The sequence below is a fragment of the Aedes albopictus genome, chromosome 3, assembly GCF_035046485.1.
Source record: "Aedes albopictus strain Foshan chromosome 3, AalbF5, whole genome shotgun sequence".
Taxonomy (NCBI): Eukaryota; Metazoa; Arthropoda; class Insecta; order Diptera; family Culicidae; genus Aedes; species Aedes albopictus.
In genome coordinates this window covers 61020472-61042884 of record NC_085138.1, presented here as the reverse complement: position 1 = coordinate 61042884, position 22413 = coordinate 61020472, and the positions used below count along the sequence as shown (strand labels likewise).

General features: G+C 41.3%; 1 protein-coding gene and 1 long non-coding RNA gene across 2 annotated transcripts in view; both read right to left on the bottom strand.

The window, feature by feature from the left end:
• Positions 1–472: 472 nt before the first annotated feature.
• Positions 473–22413, bottom strand: part of LOC134291682 (neuropeptide SIFamide receptor-like) — a 144463-nt gene continuing 122522 nt past the window's right edge. The window contains exons 6-8 of the mRNA XM_062859755.1: positions 1534–1734; positions 1330–1441; positions 473–1212 (exon numbers count right to left, since the gene is read on the bottom strand). Of these exons, the coding sequence (XP_062715739.1) occupies positions 881–1212; positions 1330–1441; positions 1534–1734 (645 nt within the window). The 3' untranslated portion in view covers positions 473–880. The remainder of the gene's footprint in view (positions 1213–1329; positions 1442–1533; positions 1735–22413) is intronic.
• Positions 10425–10967, bottom strand: LOC134291684 (uncharacterized). The gene is made up of 2 exons (XR_009999226.1): positions 10719–10967; positions 10425–10654 (listed from the first exon to the last, which is right to left on the bottom strand). It is a non-coding gene; the product is annotated as an uncharacterized LOC134291684 (long non-coding RNA).

The following is a 22413-nucleotide window of genomic DNA, read 5'->3' as shown; positions in this document are numbered from 1 at the left end:
TTATTATTACTACAGTAGACGTTCGATAAGTGCAACATGTTTACGTTTCAGTTACCGAATGAAATTCGCTAACTGCAACGACTGACAGCCGTCAAACAGTTGTCAATTTCTATTGGACGCAGCTAGAATGCACTCAAAAACATCGCAATGCAGCTGTACTGCATCCGAAGAACATCGCAACTCTGTTGGCGTTTTGTTTTTGACAGATAGCGGTGCGATAACTGCAAATTTGTTGCTTTTAACGGACTGGCAGTTAAAAAGCATTGCAGTTAAACCGTTTGCACCGAGCGAATGTCTACTGTACTGTACCTATTAGGCAAGTCATGGATAAAATCAAAAATATGAGTAAATATGTGCTCTTGGACCATATTTTGTGGTTTAAAACAAGAATCTAGATAGGACTTTAGGAGCCTACTGCTTAATAGCTAGTACTTCAAGGATGTTCTTTCAAAACTCAAAGACAGCATCAACATTCTTTGGAGTTAGGTTTATTTTAAAATCGAGAACGTTCATAAATATTCTGCATTTTGAGCTAAATATCACAAATTACGTACGAAAATAGATTTTTGGGGTTCGTCGGGTATCGTAAATATTTCTTCCGCTCATTAAAAGTTTCTGATCTGATCATACCTCTGGATAACGGTTTTGAACCGATTGCTTCCAATAACCATGGGGAAATGTTAAGCCCCCTTCCACAACACTACCTAACAATCCATTTGCTTGTGCATTACGTTTTAAGTTTTCAACTTTGTACTAAGCATATTGTTCTCTTATGATTTACTTCCGCTCATTCTACGATGACTACGGAACTACTACAGCTTGGCAATGAAACCCTAGCGGAAGATGGCAAATGTCGAAACGACTGCGAATGTTCAATCGACTACAGTTTGGGTTGGATCGAAACCTTCGTTGAATGACTATACCGGAGAGAACCCAAATGCGGTGGCCCAAGGCCATTTTTGGTTCCATGGCGGACAAAGTGCCTCTCGGTTCGTATCCGCCGAAGCACATGATCACGTGTGTCGTCACTACGCAACACCGTTGTCGGTTGATCCCAGTCGTCGTCTTCGTTGTTGCAACACGTTCGAAACAGGTGCCGAAAACCGGCTCTGAATTTCCTATTCATGAATGCATACAGGATGGGATTGATGCAGGAATTGGCCGCACCCAGCCACTGCGCTACCGGCAGGATTCCAAAGATGATGGCTTGAACTGAGAAGAAAAATGTAGTTTTACTACGATTTTATGGAAAATTCCATAGTTTACCAAATATCAAAATATATAAAAATAACGATAAGAGTTCCAGTATCATTCCTACCACAAACTTACCTGACTCGTCGTATATCAGATCGCCAGCGAACTTGACGAAACAGAAAATGGTGTACAACGGAAGCCACGAGATGGCAAAGGTGATGATTACAACGAAAACCATTTTGATGACCTATTTTATCGAGACGAAAAAAAAACCAAGAAAAATTGATTAACGATAAAAATATCTTTCCGATTCCAGAAGAGGCGCAAAATTTCACTCACCTTCACCTTGCTGCGATTGTAGACTTCGTTTTTCCGGCTGATGATCAGGTCACGTGGTAGCTTCCGGTAGGCGACGTTTTTCCAGATGATAACGTAGCAAATCGAAATCACAATGAGGGGTCCCAGGTAGCACAGAAACAGGTTGGCGAACAGAAAGTACCAGCTCTCGGATGCCGGCGAGGGCCACAACTCGGTGCAGATCTTCGTTGGGTATGGGCCAAGGAAGAAAAGAAAGGATAGTATTATTGATTGGAACGCCAAACTAATCTGCTCGATGTTATTTAATCTATGATGTAATGGAAGTGACGTGAAACAATTTTTGGTGCAAAGCCATAACTCAGGAGATAATAAACCAAATTTCAATCGTTTTGCTTCTTTGTAATCCAACAATATCCTAAAAACGTGCACGTTCTCATGTAATTTTGTACACATGCAGGTCCATTAGTTAGCCGTGTAAGGAAAATGAAGTCAAGGTGTGGGTGTGAACAAAGATTAGTGACTTTCCCTTGGGTGTCCTTCCCCTAGCAAGTGTCGATAACAGCAACCATCGACGAGGTGGGCAGTGATGCTAGCGTATTGAGGAGTGCAGCTTTGGCGGAGCAAATCGCCTGCCTGCATCGCGAGGTTTCGTATCAAGTGATTCTACTGTAGTTTGCTAAGATAAGGTAAGCTACGCAATATTCATAGATAGGAAGATACGATCCTCGGGAAAGTTGCTCAGGACTACAAGCACTTCCAGCAACACCAGATGATCGATTGCATAGTTCCAAATTTCATCACCATCGAGGAGGTAAAGTTGACTACCAACCACTCGATCAAGGTTGTGGAGGCGTGGATGCGGTCCAGGAAACTGGAGCTGGCTCACCACAAGACAGAGGTGACGGTTGTTAACAACCTGAAGTCGGAGCAGCAGACGGAGATCAGTGTAGGAGACTGTACTATCCTATCAAAGCGCTCCGTCAAACACTTGGGCGTGATGATCGACGATAAGCTTACCTTCGGTAGCCACGTCGATTATGCCTGTAAAAGAGCCTCCACAGCTATTGCGGCACTGTCCCGGATGATGTCCAATAGCTCTGCGGTGTACGCCAGTAAGCGCAAGCTTCTGGCTAGTGTTGCTACATCCATACTTAGGTATGGCGGCCCGGCGTGGGGCACCGCGCTAAGTACTAAATGCTACCGACGGAAGCTTGAAAGTACTTACAGGCTTATGTGCCTGAGGGTTGCGAGCGCGTACCGTACCGTGTCACACGACGCTCTCTGCGTCATTACTGGTATGGTGCCTATCAGCATTCTTATCAGTGAGGACATGGAGTGCTTCAAAATGCGCGGCACAAGAGGCATACGCAGGACTGTCAGGATGGCCTCTATGGTCAAATGGCAGCGCGCGTGGGACAGTTCCACCAAAGGAAGGTGGACCTATAGGTTGATACCGAGGGTAGATAGTTGGATTAATAGGCGCCATGGGGAAGTCACATTCCACCTGACACAGGTCCTTACAGGTCATGGTTGCTTCCGACAGTATCTACACCGTTTCGGGCATGCGGATTCTCCCGAATGCCCAGTGTGCAATGGTTTAGAGGAAACGGCGGAACACGTTTTGTTCGTGTGCCCGCGTTTTCGCACAATGCGTGACCGCATGCTTGCCACATGCGGGGAAGACACAACTCCGGACAACTTGGTCCAGAGGATGTGTAGGGATGAGTTTGGCTGGAACGCCGTTTCAACGGCTATTACCCACATCGTCTGGGAGCTACAGAGGAGGTGGCGCGTGGACTCGGAGAATGGCTAGTCCAGATGCAGTACAAGAGGTGGTCCAGGGGTTCGGAGTCGGCTTCGTAGGTCATACCGGTGCCCTGCGGTCGAGATCGACCCTTACAACGATTAAGTGGCCGCGGAGAGGAAGTCCCGGTAGCGGTGCTGTCGTGGCGTCGGTCTACTGGGTTGGATCCGAGCCCGCGGTTGGAAAGGGGTCCCCGGCAAGGGTCGGGGTAGGTGAGATCCTGCTGTCTGCAACCTACGGGTGCATCTGATAGGGCCTGAAGGGTAGTGATACCCTTCCTTGCGGGCAGGTCAGATCGGGTTGCACGTGGGCATCAGTTCTTGATGTCCGCTCAGCAGTAGGGCGCGGGCGGGGTTGACCCTGCCCGCCTTCCGAGGACAAAGGGAGTGGCGAGGACCACTCGGGAAACTGGCTAAGCGCCAGCATGCTACCGTGATGGACTCTCCAAAGCGAGTCATCGATGTTCGTTGCTGCAGGCTACGCAGCTAACCTTGTGGGTGCGATGTGCACTAGCCCCTCTCTGAAGCAATACCTTCTTGGTGGTTCCGGAGAGACGTAGGGTTTGGCGACCATAGGAATGGTTTAGTGGGTACGAGGAGAGAGTAGTCCTGGATTTTACTTTTGTTGTAGAAGACAGCCTGTCAGACCTACACTACCCTAACCTTCTGTTAGGGTGTCTGTTGAGCAGATTATCCCCCTATGGTTTAGAAGGAAAAAAAAAAAAAAAATTTCATCACCACTTGATGCTAGCGTACATAATTACTTCCGGTGCAACTTTGGTGACATATAGGTAGCACGAAGATAGAAAAATACGATCTTCGGCAAAACTGTTTAGAACTACGATCACTTCCAGATGATTGATTGCACTGTTCCGAATTTCATCACCACGTGGCGCCAGTGTACATAGTTACTTCTGGTACGACTTTGGTGAGATATTGCACGAAATTTACTTACCTTACCGGTCAGGCTAAGGCCTGAGTGGCCTCTGCTGTACATAGCCGTCTCCATTCTACTCGGTCGATGGCTTTGTGTCTCCAGTTCTCTGCGAAGGGTCCACAGATCGTCCTCCATCTGATCGACCCATCTAGCTCGCTGCGCACCACGTCTTCTTGTATCGGTCGGATGACTCTCGAGAAGCATTTTAGTCGGGTTGCCATCCGACATTCTGATGACGTGACCCTCCCGCCGTAGCCTCCCGATTTTCGCGGTGTGGACGATGGTTGGTTCTCTCAGCAGCTGATGCAGCTCGAGGTTCATTCGCCTTCTCCAAGTCCCGTCATCCATCTGCACTCCGCCGTATGTAGATGATACGCAACACCTTCCGTTCGAAAACTCCAAAGGCGCGTTGGTCCTCTGCACGTAGGTCCATGTTTCGTGCTCATAGATGACTACCAGTCTAATCAGCGTTTTGTAGATACAGTAGACGTTCGATAAGTGCAACATGTTTACGTTGCAGTTACCGAATGAAATTCGCTAACTGCAACGACTGACAGCCGTCAAACAGTTGTCAATTTCTATTGGACGCAGCCAGAATGCACTCAAAAACATCGCAATGCAGCTGTACTGCATCCGAAGAACATCGCAACTCTGTTGGCGTTTTGTTTTTGACAGATAGCGGTGCGATAACTGTAAATTTGTTGCTTCTAACGGACTGGCAGTTAAAAATCATTGCAGTTAAACCGTTTGCACCGAGCGAATGTCTACTGTAGTTAACTTCGTGTTACGGCGAACTTTATTCGATCGTAGAGTTCTGCGAATGTACGTTTTCGCCATCGTCTCAAATTTACGAGCAATAATATCAATATCATCAGCGAAACCAAGCAGCTGAACGTACCTCGTGAAAATCGTTCCTATCCCCGCTCTCCTAATTGCACCCTCTAAAGCAGTGATGCGGCCCTCCATGCCTTGAGATGCGGCCCGCGGAGTACTTTTCGATGTACAGAAATTTTTGAGCGATTTTTTGGAATAACTCGTTCAGTTTCTTAAGAAATCGAACAAAAAAGTTTAGCTGATCAATTTTCACAGTGTTAAACACAAATAAAATGTTGAAAATACAAAAAGAACAATCCGTTCCGGTAAGATTCAAACTCACGACGCCGAAATATTCCGGCGTCGTGTAGCTAAGCCACAAAACCAGTCACGAAAAAAATAGTTCTGGTGCCACGGTGCCACTGTAGCTGAAATATCTCAATCAACTTTAGAAGAATTTCCTGGAGCAACAAAATATATTCTGAAAACTACAAACAAGATTCCAGGATCAATGGGGCATAATCGGTGAAGTACTAGAGTTGAAGTAATGAGCTGAATTTTTGTATGGTGAGAAGGTCAATTCTCCGTTTCTGCAATGAAATGGTTCAAAAAACGTGGGTATTATAATTTATTGCCTAATTTGATGCTGTTTGAGCAAAACTTTGGGTAACTGTGTTGTTGTTTACTCCATTTCTTGCAACATAAACAACACAGTTATCCAAAGTTTTGCTCAAACAGCATCAAATTAGGCAAGGAATCATAATACCCACACTTTTTGTACCATTTTATTGCAGAAACGGAGAATTGACCTTCTCACCATACAAAAATTCAGCTCATTACTTCAATTCTAGTACTTCGCCGATTGTGTCCTATTGCAGCAACGCCTGAGGAAAATCTGAACATTAATCTTGAATCAACTTTAAAAAATAATTTTTAAGAAACTGTCAGAAATAATTGTAAAGAATCTCAAGCAGAAAAAATCCGGAGCATCTTTAGGATAAATTTCGATAGCAGCATAGGAGCATTCCTGGAGGCACTTTGGGAAATATTTATGAAACATTCTGGTTTATGTTGAAGTTCATAGAAAACTTCAAGATATTTTTAAAAATCTTTAGCTGCAACTTCAGAAGAGACTTATGGAAATACTTTACTAAAATCTTCGAGAAATTCCAGGAAAATTTCTAGAGAAGCTTCAGGAAAAATCCGGAAGATATTCTAGAAGAAATACTTGGAAAAGATTCATGAAAAATTCGTGAAGTAAATTCAGAGCAATTCCAAAGGTAAATCCAAGAAAAGTTCTTGGAGGCGTTCCAAGGGAATTCTAGAAATACTAAAAGAAACTCCAGAACATTTTCTGAATAAGCAATTTCAAGATAAGCTGTTAAAGAAATTGCTTGAGAATCTTCTGGATCAACTCCAGAATAAAGTTCAAAAGAAGATTCAGCATTTTTGGAGCGATTCATAAGAAATTCATATAAAAGTTGCATGAGAAATTTCTGAAGTGGCTTCAAGCAGCCTTGCCGTAGCCCTCTGCGAGATTCGAAGAGACTCGAGAGTGTCCCTGATACTCGAACTACGTGCACATCACTCGATCCATCGTCGCCTTGATCAATCGTATCAGTTTATCCGGGAATCCGTATTCGTGCATAATCTGCCATAGCTGTTCTCGATCGATTGTATCATACGCCGATTTGAAATCGATGAACAAGTGATGTGCGGGCACGTTGTATTCGCGGCGCTCTGCAACACCTGGCGGATGGCGAACATCTGGTCCGTTGTAGCGCGTTCACCCATGAATCCAGGCTGATATTGCCCCACGAACTCTCTTACAATCGGTGATAAATGGCGGCATAAAATTTGAAAGAGTATCTTGTAGGCAGTGCTCAGTAGTGTGATCGCGCGGTAGTTCCCGCAATCCAACTTGTCGCCCTTTTTGTAGATGGAACACACGATACCTTCCATCCATTCTTCCGGTAATACTTCCTCCTCCCAAATCTCACCAGTGCTTCTCCACCGTATTTTAGAAACTCGCTTGGTAGTTGATCTGCTGCAGTGGCTTTGTTGTTTTTCAACCGGCTAACCTCCTCCTCAATCTCTTGGAGGTCAGGGGCCGGAAGTCTTTCGTCCTGCGCATGTACTTCTAGATCTGTTGCTACGCCACCTTCGGTACTTGCAACGTCACCATTGAGGTGCTCATTGTAATGCTGCTGCCACCTCTCGACCACCTTACGCTCGCTCGTGAGAATATTCCCGTGATTATCTCGGCACATGTCGGCTTGTGGCACAAAGCCTCTGCGCGAGCGGTTCAGCTTTTCGTAGAACTTTCGTGTGTCCTTAGCGCGGTACAGCTCTTCCATCACTTTGCGATCTTGTTCTTCCTGCTGGTGCTTCTTCATCCGTAAGGCGCTGTCCATAAACTACGTAGACTTTTTTTCGGCCATCTCAGACCCCCCCTCCCCCCTCGTAGACTTTTGTTCATACAAAATTTCCGAAATTTGTATGGAGCGTAGACTTTGGCCAGACCCCCCCGACCCCCCCCCTAAGAGTCTACGTAGTTTATGGACAGGCCCTAAGACTGAGTTCTGCCTGTTCCGCGCCTCCCAGACAATCAGTAATCGTATAAGATGTTGCATAAAATGATAAAGTGGAGGCCATATACGTGCATGCATACATTGAGGCGCACGTAAAATGTACGCATATCGCCTCCACTTTAACATCTTATGCAACGTTTTATACGATCACTGGTTGACTGGGCTGTCTGTAACGTGCCTCATTCGCTCTCACGGTGTTGCAGCATTCTCTCCCATGCTGCGTTCTTCTCGCTTATCAACTGTTCACATTCAGGGGAGTAAGCTGGCTGTCAACTGGGAACAAATTGCGCCTACCCTCTATTCAATTTTAGTACCATTAGAAGGACGTAACGGCCAACCAAACAAAATATCTATTATGCAATTCAGTATCATAATTTCTATTTTATACTACTCATTTCAGTATCATAATGACCAACTTTTCCTTACCGGTTCATTATGCAACTGAAATGAGTTGAATAATGAAAAATAGTTGCAGATTGTTCATTATGCAACTCATTTGAATTGCATTATGAACATTATGCAACTCAAATAAGTTGTATAATGAAAAAATCATTGCATAAAATTTTATATGGAACTCGTTGCAAAACTCGATTTTTTCAGCACTCTTCGTATTTATCCAACTCGGCAAGCCTCGTTGGATAAATGTACGACTCGTGCTGAAAAAATCAACTTTTTGCAACTCATTACATAAATAACTATTTTCGTTCGCAAAATTGATTTTAACACCGTTTTATCATGCTAAAAGCAAGTCAGCATGTGATTCAAGCATAATCCCACACATTTTATTTAGATTATATTGAAAAATTTTATTCCGAAAAAAATCAGTGTTTTGTTTTCGCCATTATGAAATATTTGCCTCTACTCTCGCTTGTTTTTGTTTTAGTTTTGTTTGGAGTGCGGAAATCGGTTGAAAATTTAAAACTCCTAGAGCGGTTGTGGTGCTTTAATATGAGGATAATTTAACAATACAACTCAAGAAATTTGTTTATTTTGTTTATTTTGTTTATTTAGGAGCAGGGAAAAGCCCGTTTCGATGATTATTACCTAAAAAGCTGAGCATCAGCACCGAAAGGAAGAGAAAAACGCTAATGTTTTTACTATTGTTGATGTTTATAAACAACTAAACAAAAGATGTTTACAAATTAGAACCAACAGCAGATGGCGCGCAGGTGGGCATGTTTGGGTGGGCGTAGAGAGTAGGATCTACCACCCCTGTTCACATTAGACATTGATAAATCACTAGCGAATCGACTCAAAGAATCGATTCGCGAAACCGAGTGAGTGAATCATCATGATTCTTTTCAAAAGAGTTACGATTCACTGAAATTCATTTCAAGTCTAACAAGTTTGACGAAAAGAGTTGGCATGACTGCAAAATTTGATGATGATTAGACGCAGAACATTGCATGTGTTGCGATAACATTTCGCATCCGTATTTTGTCGTATACAGTTCGCTAAATGGGAACAAAGTTTCTTCCAAAGTATAATATAAGAATAAGAAGAGAAGAAAGAAAGACTGATAGTGAACGGTGTAAAGTAATCCGCTCGAAGACTTATAACTAGAAGTCGTGAAGAAATTAGAATATTAAATTTCCTCTTATTATAGAATAATCAATTAGTTAGTGTGTTACCATATAGTTTGCTAAAAGTGTACTAATTAAGTGCCTTACATCACTTCAGATTGCAGCTAACTCAAGAAAGGTCCGGCAAAGCCGATGCCAGCTGACGTTTGCTGAATCGGATGACAGGGCGTCTATATATTGGTTGCACTGAAATATTGTAATTTAAGCTCTATGAATTTATTTAGAAGTGAATTAATAAATCCGTCTGTTCTAGCTTTAGCTAATCCACCAAGCCACGAAATTTGATTTGCTGAAAGAATTTCAGCATCCGACCAGTCGCCCTTCCCTTCGGCAACACTAAAGAATATTTCATAATATTCGATCAAATGGAGGTGCAGTGTGAAGTATGCAAGTCACTAGTTTTGTTGGCGAGAAGTTTAACTTGCTCACTTTGCGAGAAACACTATCATCACGAGTGTGCCAAGATAAACAACTTCACAGCTCTGCTGCATTGGAAATGTCACGAGTGTTCGAAAATACATAAAGATCAAACATCTACAGAGTTACAAAAACTACAATCTGAGCTATTGCGGGAGAGAAAAGCTATAGATAGGCGCTTTGATCTCTTGCAGGAGCGTTTGGACATACTGAAAGCTCAGATTGAGAGCTCACCTACACCTGCCAACCCGAGGCTACAGAGATGTCTTCGTGGTCCTGCTCGACAAGCTGTTGGTAGTAAACTACTACTTCCAGAATGCGTAACTCAGGTCATCGAGACTTTACAGTTACTGTATGTGAGACCCGAGTTGCTAATATCTTCTCTCATCTCCCAATTACACGACACGCCGGCGCCGAGAGATAACGATCTCAATTCGTTGATCGCATACGGTTTAGCCGTACAAAATTTGTCGGATCACATCACGCTCAGATCGGTCCACTCAAAAATGTGTAAGGATCACTCATTTGTGCATATTTTCCAGACCACACTAAATCTGTGCAAAGTGGCCTTACACATTTTTGTGTTGATGCCTGAGAATTAAAACAGTCTGTGTAGCTGTCACACATTGAAGCGTTTGCAGACTGATTTGAAGAATGTGTGAATGTCACACATTGCGAAAACGCTTCCCTTGCTTGGAAAATGCGTGAATGTTACACATTCGAACAAATTTTATTATTTTTCTGATTTTAGTTTGAAAAAGAAAACAATCATTTTCACATGAGTTTATTACTACTTTTTAAATTATAAATGTGTATAACCTACATGGATACCAAGCAAATTTTGTTAAAAAAAACCAATCCAGTGTCCAACTCGAGGTGTTTCTGAGCAGGATGCTTTCTTCCGGCAATGGTTGTCGATCCGAAGTTCGCTCACCCGAGCAACTGTCTCCTCCTCTCCACGGAACATTTGGTTGGATGCTCCTTCATCGCTTTTCAATCTAAATTTAAGAAAAGATCATAAAATAATTATATACTTCAAATATTTTATCGTTTAATACTCACTGCTGGGAAACAACGCAAGTTCGCAAACACCGCAATCTATTTTTTTTTTATTTTTTTTTTCGTTGAAATGTTGACAAACGCTCAAGCGTTTGGCACCGAGCAGCCTGCACAAAAATGTGTAACTGGTCATCAACTCACGTTGTGAGTATGACTTACACATAATTTTCACACATTCAGGCCATTTTGCATGCGTTGCCTCAAAGTGTGTAAGGGTTACACATGCGGTGTGCAGAAATGTTTAAGCGTGATGATCGCTGCTGGGTTGATATCACACTTGAATAATCCATGTCTCCTACAGGAGATGATAAACAAACTCCCAACACATCTAAAACTGCAATGGGCTACTCACAAACAAACTGAAGGCAACGTTACTATTGCAACATTCAGTAAATTCATGTCTGAGTTGGTGAGAGCAGCGAGTATGGTTACGTCTAATATAATGCTAGATCAGAATAATAATCGGGACGAGCACAGTGACGACACTGATGACGACAGAGAATCCAGTCAATCATCGCCCAATACCAGTCGTCGTGGGAAACGAAACCGATGTTATGTGTGCGGGGAGAGCAACCACCGGGTTCCAAGTTGTTCTACAATCACTTCTATGCCTGTGAACAAACGTTGGGAGCTTGTTCACCAACTAAAGATCTGTCCATGCTGCTTAAATCGACACTTGCCGTGGCCGTGCAAGACAGTGAAAAATTGCGATGTACACGGATGCCGCATGAAACATCATCCGTTGCTCCATTCACTAAACGATGCTGTACAGACAAGTGGGTGTTCTATTGATGCTGATGACAACAATCGTACCTTATTAAAGTACATCCCAGTGTCTTTATATGGAAGGTCTAAGAGGATTGACACGTTTGCCTTCATCGACGAAGGGTCATCGAGGACATTGTTAGAAGCCGAGCTTGCAGAAGAACTGGAAGTGGATGGAGAACCTGATACATTGAGTCTGAAATGGATAGATGGTCAAATAAGCACTAGTCCTACAAAGATATCAGATTTAGAAATATCTGAGATAGGCACTAGGAATCGGTTTCCATTGAAGAATGTTTGTACAGTACATCATCTCGATCTACCGATTCAGGAATTTAATTCAACGTTGTATGATAACGAACTTCTTCCAAGTTTGCCACACTTCAAGTATGAACGTGCCAAACCACGCTTACTAATAGGACTATCTGACGCGCAATTAGTAGTACCATCTGAAGTTCATGTTGTAAAAAATAATGATGTAATTGCTTTCAAATGCTCTTTAGGGTGGTCCTATTATGAAAGTTTAAACGGTGGTAAGAGAGATGCGAAATGATCACTAGTTTTTTTTGTAACTCACATTGAAATAGTTGCGTTACGGGGGGGAGAATGTTGCGATAACATTTCGCATCCGTATTTTGTCGTATACAATTCGCTAAATGGGAACAAAGTTTCTTCCAAAGTATAATATAAGAATAAGAAGAGAAGAAAGAAAGACTGATAGTGAACGGTGTAAAGTAATCCGCTCGAAGACTTATAACTAGAAGTCGTGAAGAAATTAGAATATTAAATTTCCTCTTATTAAAGAATAATCAATTAGTTAGTGTGTTACCATATAGTTTGCTAAAAGTGTACTAATTAAGTGCCTTACATCACTTCAGATTGCAGCTAACTCAAGAAAGATCCGGCTAAGCCGATGCCAGCTGACGTTTGCTGAATCGGATGACAGGGCGTCTATATATTGGTTGCACTGAAATATTGTAATTTAAGCTCTATGAATTTATTTAGAAGTGAATTAATAAATCCGTCTGTTCTAGCTTTAGCTAATCCACCAAGCCACGAAATTTGATTTGCTGAAAGAATTTCAGCATCCGACCAGTCGCCCTTCCCTTCGGCAACAGCATGCTTTGCCAATCGTTCATATTTTGTGTGGCCGGCTCACACCAGCGATTCGATATTCTTTAGTGGAAGGAACGAAAGTATGTGTACTTTGCTTTTAACTACGCCATAGAGATAAGTGACATTTCAACACACGTACACTAGCTTGAATTTTTCCATACACAAAAATGCACGCCAATTCAAAGGCTATTCAGATTGCATATGAAAATATTACCCAATTGATTTGGGTAAAACGGCTAAATTATGATAAAACTAACAACCGGGGTAAGAGTGCATATATTTTCCCTCAAGTTTCACAACTACACCTACAAAAGAGACACGCATACATTTGAACGTGATTACCACTATGCTAAGACGGTCGAGTCGAAGGCCGTACCTAGCAAGCGGATTTAGTCGAAAACTGGGAATCTTACAAATGAGTCGGCAACTACCGAAGAACGACATTTTTCATCAAATTCTGGAAAATGAGTTGCTGAATCGATCAAAAGAGTCGACTCTTTTTTGAGGGTGAATCGGAGGCGACTCACTCTCAAAATTGAATCAATTTTCCCATCTCTAGTTCACATTCGCCGTCGTACGAGTCGTTTCTGTGATTCGGAGTCGCGAAGCTTAGTGCTGTAGCCTGTAGATATTAACTACCTACGGCCGATCGGGTGTCCCTCCAGCTGCGCCAAGCTGCTCTTCCGTTGGTAGGGCCACTGCTAGCTGCTGCGCGTATAGTCTTGAGCCACTTCTACGTTACACAGCTGCTCGATGTTAAGCCGCGGCGTTCGACTTCGACGCGTGGTATTGCGGTAAAATAGAAAAAATCCAACGGGGTTGCGGTGGTTTCGACCGCCGCAGTCGTTCCGCAAACGTCAAAAGTGCTCGGTTCACGCTAAAAAGCACTCACTCACTTGGTTGCCATAAAATTGAAAAATAATGCAAATTGTTACATTTATGATTTATGTAATCACAATTGGTGCCACAATATGTAACTTATTTTTAAACTATTTTAGGTGTAGTTTCAACACTTTTGTATGCAGATGAACGCCATTAAACACAATTAAAATTTTCAACAATTTATTTTTGTTGATGGGTTGTGTGTATACTTTTTAAAGTGTGTAGCAGTATGACGTTTGCGGAATAGGTCTTCTTTGTCTTCTTCACTCCGCCAGGTTGGAAGATTTCTCTGGATAAGCAATAATAATCGTCGAAAGTTTTGAGCGCTTGCATACAGCGACTGCACTGCGGTATGTGCGGACATTGGTTATATCCTTGAAGAATTTACTGTCGATTAGAACGTGGTCGATTTGGTTTTCTGTTTGATGGTCGGGTGATCTCCAGGTGGCTTTGTGGATATCTTTGCGGGGGAAGAATGTGCTTCGGAATACCATACCACGGGAGGCTGCAAAGTTTCACATCGCGGGCCGTTATCATACGATACGGCGTTCAGGCTGTTTCGCCCGATTACCGGTCTGTACATTTCCTCCCTTCCTACCTGCGCGTTCATGTTGCAGACAACGATTTTCACGTCACGCGGTCATCGTATGTTTGCTCTAGCTGCGCGTAGAACGCTTCTTTCTCGTCATCAGGTCTCCCTTCTGGACAGTGGACGTTGATGATACTGTAGTTGAAGAAATGGCCCTTAACTCGCAACATGCACATCCTTGCGTTGAACGGCTGCCACCCGATCACACGTTGTCGCATCTTGCCCAACACTATAAATCCTGTTCCCAGTTCATTGGTGGTGCCACAGCTTTGGTAGAAGGTAGCCGCTCGATACCCGCTTTTCCACACTTTCTGTCCAGTCCAACAAAGTTCCTGCAACGCCACGATGTCGAAATTGCGGGGATGTAGTTTGTCGTAGATTATCCTGTCACATCCTGCGAAACCAAGTGACTTGCAATCCATGTTCCAAGTTTCCCATCGTAGTCGTTATTCCGTCGCGTGGGTCTTTGCCGATTGTATTGAGTCGTATTTTCTCCTATGTTATTCGCAATGGGGATTTTTACGGGCGGCTTATTGGGCCTACGCCAACACTCCTGCCTCACCAGAGGGCCATCGTGCCAGTTGCACGAAATTTATCTGACTTGAATGAATCTTACGTGAAGATACGTTTTTCAAAAAAAAATATAGGACCACGTGCGCCACCGGGTGCTGGAGTGCATAGTTCTGAATTGACCTGTGTAAATAGTTATGAGTTTGGCGAGATATGCAACGAAGTTCAGACCAAATGAGAATTCCTCTGAGACTCCCTCAAAGGATTCCTCCATCTATTACAGTAGAAATTTCTGACGAGATAGTTGTTGCTTAATTTCCATAAGTTTATTTGAGGCTCATTCGTTTAATCAAAAACTTTACGAAGCCGATTCCCATATGAATAGTTTGATAAGTATTCTAGAAATTCAATTGATTATCTAATAAAAAAATCGCACTTTTTCCTCGGACGAGAATTTGATGTCCTTGATTACTTGAACCGCCCGTTCAACTTTTTCTGCCGTAAGCGTCCAAGTCGTGCTTCCTTCACTACCATCTTGTTTTGGTCCTGGTTGTTCATGTTCCGGCTCTATTTCGTTCGTATCCTGATCATCGATTTCCTCTTCAATAACTTCAATAATGTCATCCTCAATTAGGTCTGAAGGTATCTGCATAGCGGGTGCAATGGGTTTTCCTGCCGCAATATTTGCATAAGAACGTTCTCCGGGTTGTTCCTGTTGTACCTTCTTCTTGCTCCTCTTTGCTTGACGCTGAGGACAAGAATCCTTTCGGTGGCCTTCCGCATAGCAACAAAAACATGTGTCCTTGAATCCGTCATAGAACACTCTACCTCTCAGGCTAGCAACGTCAATTACCGGCGGAATACTTCTTTTGACCTCCGCGTATACCATTGTGCAAATGATCGAGGCCTAGGTCCGCTGGGAATTTCTCACGGATCACACGGTCGATCTTCCCATATTCTCCAAGCACCAGTGAGAGCTGGTCATCCTCCAGTTCTGGTGGCAGGTCGAAAACTCGAACATACTGCATATTTGCACCAGCGATCAACATGCGGACGTTTACTAGTTTCCCACTGGTATAAACAAACTTTCTTTGTTCCATGTTTTTCTGCAGGGATTCCTTCATGGCATCACTGGACACAAATTTAATGTACAGCGATCGATCCTGCGCCGTTTTATACGATAGTCCTGTTCAACGACGTAGGTTGAACTTGCTCGAAGTCGCTGCATCCTACTCTTACCCGTTTGTTGACTAATGGGTAAGAGCAAGATGCAGCAACTTCGAGCAAGTTCAACCTGCGTCGTTGAACATGACTGATGATTCCATCGTTAATAAATCCGTGTCCAATTCCTTCGGAAATCTTGCGATTTCCTCCCATGTGGGATTTGGACTGTGCATACTTCAGCAAAACTATTCAATAAACTATTGCATTTTCATCGATTTTTAGTGATTTTAAAAACTGATTCGTAAAACGGAATTGGTGCAAAAAAACAATAGAGTTAATATACTATAGAGGACGAATGTCGCTGCTGTTCCCTTTGTTCTCGTTCCGAAACATGTCGGGTATCTATCGTCAAACTGCATACTTTTTCGCTTTGACACTTATATCCCTCCCTATCTTCTCCAGCAAGAGATGTTGCGGTGGCGACGCCAGCGACATTCGTCCTCTATAGTTTATTAACTCTATTAAAAAAACCATCTGCGATGGGCTAAGATGCCACTTCATGAAAACATTCAAAAATAACGTATGGTAAGTGGGGGCAGGACGGGTCATCTAAGAAATGGATCACTATAACATTCTGAATATAAATAGCATTTCTCTGTTTTCTATCACGACTTCCAGATACACTAGTCAGCTATGATATAAGGGTATAGAAAGGTCATACAGTTTGAAACCTGCTTCTTGACAAACAATTGTCAAAACATGACCCATCTTGCCCCACCTCATTTCTACGGGGGCAAGATGGGTCAGCTATCAGAAATTCGATTTTTCTCCAACAAAAAATACTAGATCTTCTATTTTTTCTCTATACATCTAAGCTTCACATACGTACAGATTACATGAAAGAAGTGTTGAAACATATCGGTAGATTATTCTCAGAAATAGAATATTTTTATTCAGGTAGCCATAAAAAACTTTGAAAACTTATATTTTTTGTAGAAAAATATTAAAAATATGTTCACAAATTTTCAGCGCTCTAGTCGCTTCGATAATGTAGGTCACATAATAGCCTTTCTATGAAAAATAAAACATTTTTAAAAACTATGCAAACATACCGAAAAATTAGGGTGACCCATCTTGCCCCGTCTACACATTTCACGTAGTTATATGGAATGTATAGCATAAGGAGTATAACGAAAACATATTTTATTTTTTTTTCTGCGTAAGGAACGTAAAGAATTTTAAAAACAATATATCACTTTTTTGTGTATCCACGTCGTTCATCTGGGAATATTATAGAAAGATTCAAAAAATAAATAGTACGGTTGAAAACGGTACTGACCCATCTTGCCCCCTGACCCATCTTGCCCCCACATACCATACATTAATTTCCGACTCCTCCCCCCCCCCTGTCCCGCTTTTTTCGTATACTCAATAAATGGATTGTTGCCCCCCTCCCCGCAAAACGATGATCGTAATATTTGAATGACCCCTAACATGGAAAGCGTAGACAACAACAACCATGCGTCTCCATTAGTATGGGACACGCTTGTATGGAAAAAATAAATCCTCGCTCCAGTCGACTTTTTAGATCCCATTTAGGTCCCATATGACCTTTACAAAATTTCAGCGCAATCGGTGAAACTATAATTTAGCGCAAGCGGATCAAAGTTTTCATAGGATTTACTATGGGAAAAGTTACATTTTCAATTAAAAAATCCCAAAGGTTGCCCTTTGTCTCCTTAATTCAAATCGATCAACGTTTCTTGTAGAAAAATCATTTGTGAAACTTTCCTTCGAAGACCGCAAAACGATTGGATGCTTTTGGAAAAAGTTATTGATTTATTACCGATTAGTGATCCAAAGAACTGCTTTTTGTTTAGTTTTATCAGCAGCACTGCTGCTGCCGTTGTTGCATGGGGTGGCGGGTGGTATCACCACCCCCAGAAACAACAGCAGCCAAGGCAGCAGCTACAGTGGGCTTCGTGGCCGTGCGGTTAGCGGCGTCAGTCGTCTAGGCGTTTCGTAAGCCTCGGAGTGCGGGTTCGATTCCCGCTCCAGTCGGGGAAAACTTTTCGTCGAACGGAAAATTCTCCATTGGGCCACTGGGTGTTATGTGTGTTGTCCGTTGTCTCGTGTATGTAATGTTCAGTCTGTACAGCCCTCTGGCTGAAGACGGTGTAGTGTCTTTTTTAATAAAACAAAACAAAAAGCCGTTCGTTGGATCACTAATCGGTAATAAATCAATAACTTTTTCCACAAGTATCCAATCGTTTTGCGGTCTTCGAAGGAAAGTTTCACAAATGATTTTTCTACATGAAACATTGATCGATTTGAATTAAGGAGACAAAGGGCGACCTCTGGGATTTTTTGATTGAAAGAGTAACTTTTCCCATAGTAAATCCTGGAGCGAGAATTTGATATTTGTCCCATACTAGTCTCCATGTGTGTCTCAATCTCGTTGGAAACACTTGGCTGGCAATAAAATCACCAGAAAACCTTAATTGTTAGCACGAAAACCGGAAGTTGCCAATTTTCATAGGGAAAGCAAAAGATTTTTCGTGGGTTTGGTGGCCTAGCTTCTAGAAGAATGTTCGATGCAAACATATCTTGACACCATTCACCTATATGGCTGGTTTCCACCTGATAAGTACTGTGTAAAAGGATAGGACAAGTAATGCTCACGTAAAACTTTTGCAATCAAAATTACTTAGGCGTTCGCAGTTGATAAGTAATTCACAGCCAGAAAGATTTGCCAACAGATGGCACTGTCATGCGATGCTGTCAGTCATGTTGTTGATTTTCCGTACGGAATAATATGTCGATGTATTATTCCGTGAGTAAAAGGGGCATTTCTCTTTCTGTGTTTCTTCTTTCGCGCCTGCGCGTTCACAGTGTGCATTAGTATTTAGCCGTGTCGCTCTATAATGTGTGCTCCGTCGTCCCTCAGCATGGCTGCATCTGAACACGAGATTAAATTTCTTGAGGTTGAATAATTTGCCGTTACGTAGTTTAAAAATTTATAAAGACACCCCGAAACTGAATTGTTTATAAATAGTTCGACTATTGAAAAAAGTAAATAGCATTTGAGTTTAGCTGATGAGAAGACAATGATTCCAAAAACTGTTGCATCATAATCATTTCATTTCGTTTGTTGAATAAAATGTTCTATGGTGCACTAGAACCTTGAGAAGTAAAGACTGTATTCGATGAAATTTGGACACAGAAAATAATGTATAGCTTATGATTGCGTTCACAAAATCAAATATTTTTTTGATCAGGAATAATATATAATGTGTAGCTAATACCATAACAATGACAACAAATTCAGTTTGGTATTGGCGCAGATATTGTTAATATCATAAAATAAGGCTATAATTTTGATGTAACTCGTCAAGACGTCTGAAAATTTGACTCGAAGTTCTTAACAGAGTATCAATAAACTGGTAAAAAAATCTTAAAATCGGTTCAATACGTTTTTCTAGTATTCAAAACTCAAATCGCTTCAAGGCATATTTTAGGTACATTTTAACCATTTTATTCCGTGTGTACTATTTTGTTTGTACAACTGTCATGACTGTTCCGATTTTTATTAGCATTTGAAACTGTAAAACCATTATAAAAACTGTTCTTAGCCAAATTGCTTGAAAACTTTTCAAGTTATAACTGTGTGAATGTCACGATACAAAAAAAACATTTTTGATTATTGTGACTTTGTGCCACATATACGGCTATAACTTTATTACGGCTAGATCAAATTGAATGAAATTTTTACACAATATTTCTACATGTACACTTTACATACAGAACAGTTTTGATTGAAATCGGTTCAGTATTTTTGAATCTAGAGCTATAACGGTGAAGAAACTTCTCAAATGGCAAAATTCTTGTTTCAACGATATCTCCACCAATATTCAACCGATTTTGATGAAATTTGTATAGTATTAGCTTTACGTAATACACTATTCCTGGTAAAAAATTAGTCATTTACCATTTTATTATGAAATCTTTCTGAATTCCAATAATTCGTTCCGAGATCCCTACGACAATTGCTCTGGGATTTCCTCAGAATTTCTGCTTGGGATTCCTCCGGAAATTCCATCCTAGATCTCTCTCGAAATTAATTCAGGATTGCTCCAGGAGTTCTTTCTGGGATACCTAAGGGAGTTCCCTCAGATATTATTCCAGCAATTTGTTTAGGATTTGTTCAGAACTTCCAGGAGTTCTCTCCAGGATTACTCCTGTAACTCCATACGGGATTCCTTCAGAGGTTCCTTCATGGAATTCTCTAGAAATTCCTTCCAAATTCCTCCAGAAGATTCATATGAAATTATTCTAGAAGTTCTTTCAGGGATTCTTTCACGAGTTTTTTTTTTATGATTTCTCCAGAACCTTTTGGAATGTCTTCAGATTTTTATCTGGGAAGAAACTATTGAAAGAATCTCTGAAATCGCTCGTGTAGATATTCCCTGCAAAACTGCTGGAGATATTCCTTAAGAAGCTGTTGGAGGAATTTTATAAGGAACTCAAGAGCAAGTCTTGGAGTACTTCCATAAAGAATAAAAAAAAACTTCTGGAGTATTTCCATGAGCAAAATTTAAGAAACTTCCAGAATGAATTCCAAATTATGTAATCTGCAAGGAATCCCAGTAGAATTTTTTGGAGGAATCCCGGAAGGATATCCTGGATAAATTATTGGACAAATCTTAGAAGGAACTCCTGGAAGAACCTTGACTTATTTTCCAGGAGTCTGGAAGTTCTGAAGAAATTCCGAAAAGAACTTTTGAAAATTCCTGGAAGATACCCCGGGTAAAATTTCTGGAGAGGTCCCTGATGCCACTCCTGGTGCAATCTTAGAAGAAAATCCTGGAAAAATACCAGAAGAAACTATGAGAGGAACCCATAAATTTACTCCTAGAGGAAACCTAGAAGGAGTTCCTGGAGGAATCCCGGGAGAAGCTAGAGGAATGACAAAAGGAATTCTTTGAGGATTCACATGAGAAACGTCCAGAGAAAACCTAGATGAATCTCAAAAAGTTGTATCTTAGAAAGAAATCCTGGAAGAATCACTGAAAGAACTCCAGGACGAATCTAAGAATAATGAATTCCTATAGAAATCCTAGAAGGAATTCCTGAAATGATCCCGGAAGGAATTCCTGCGGCAATCTCCGAATAAATATCTGAGTGAACCCCGGATAAAAAATACTTAAGAAATCCCGGATGAAATTATTGCAGAATAGTTCGAAAAAACTCCTGGTAGAATCTTAGAAAACACCTCTGGAGAAAACCCTAACTAGAAGATCCCAAAATAAAAAAAATAAAAACAAAATAAATAAATCCTGAATTAGAAGAAACTCACGGAGGGATTTTTTGTAGAACTTCTAATGAAAATCTCAGAGACATTTTATAAGAATCCCCTGCGTTTTATATCCTTCAAAAGAAGAATATTAAAGATGTTGACAGTCCAAGGCTTATGCAGTTTCCGCAGTGTGGTTCAATGTCCACCCGTATTTATACTACCTTGGGTAGACATAATGAATTATACCTAGACATTTAGGTACTGTAATGGATAGTATTTCATGTACATAGGTAGATATCCTATGCACACATCCATTAGGTGGACACTACAGTCCTTTCCCCTTTAGAAAACTTCAAAAAATAACATTCATCGTCAAAATTATGATAGCACAAATAAACTGACGAGACTTTCAAAGAACATATCGAACAAAACTACAGAAACAAAAAGACGATCGGCGACTTTACCAAAAATGTACAAATAACACAAATCCATTCACCAAAACATAACATATGACAATTCAGCCACAAAAGAACAATTTCGTTCACCACAAAAAATAACGTTTCGTTATTACCAAAACAAAAAGACAATTTCGTCAATGCAACACCCACCAAAAAGAACATTCTGTTCACAACATAATGGCAATTCTATCATAAAAGAACAATTCCGTTCTCCACAAAAATAACAATTTGTTATTACAACAACCTGAAAACCAAAAGGAAATAATTTTGGAATAACTCAAAAGAAATTACACATTCCTTGATCCTCGTCGCCACTTTTATATCCTTCAAAAGAAGAATATTAAAGATGTTGACAGTCCAAGGCTTATGCAGTTTCCGCAGTGTGGTTCAATGTCCACCCGTATTTATACTACCTTGGGTAGACATAATGAATTATACCTAGACATTTAGGTACTGTAATGGATAGTATTTCATGTACATAGGTAGATATCCTATGCACACATCCATTAGGTGGACACTACACTGCGAACTTCAGGTGGATTTTTCGGTGGAACATCTGGAAGAAATTCAAGAGGACTTTCTGTGAAACCCCAAAGAAAAACCTTCGTACGGAATGCCAAAAGATTCATCACAAAGAATCTTTCGTGGTTCTTCATTATATTCCCCTGAAGCTTGGCCTACCTCGTATTTCATCTAAAACTCCACAAGGTAACCGTCAGAGTCCCAGCCGAATTCCTCCCACCGTAGTCCGAACTCCAATATTGCAGAATTTATAATTAGTATCCAACCATAGTTCTCGCTGTAATACCATTAAGTTTTTTTTAATTTCTTTTTATTTGTGAATTTTAGCTTAGGCTAATTCTTCACACACCCATTAAAAGTTCCCTCAGAATCCCAGCGTCTCTCATTAGCATTTCC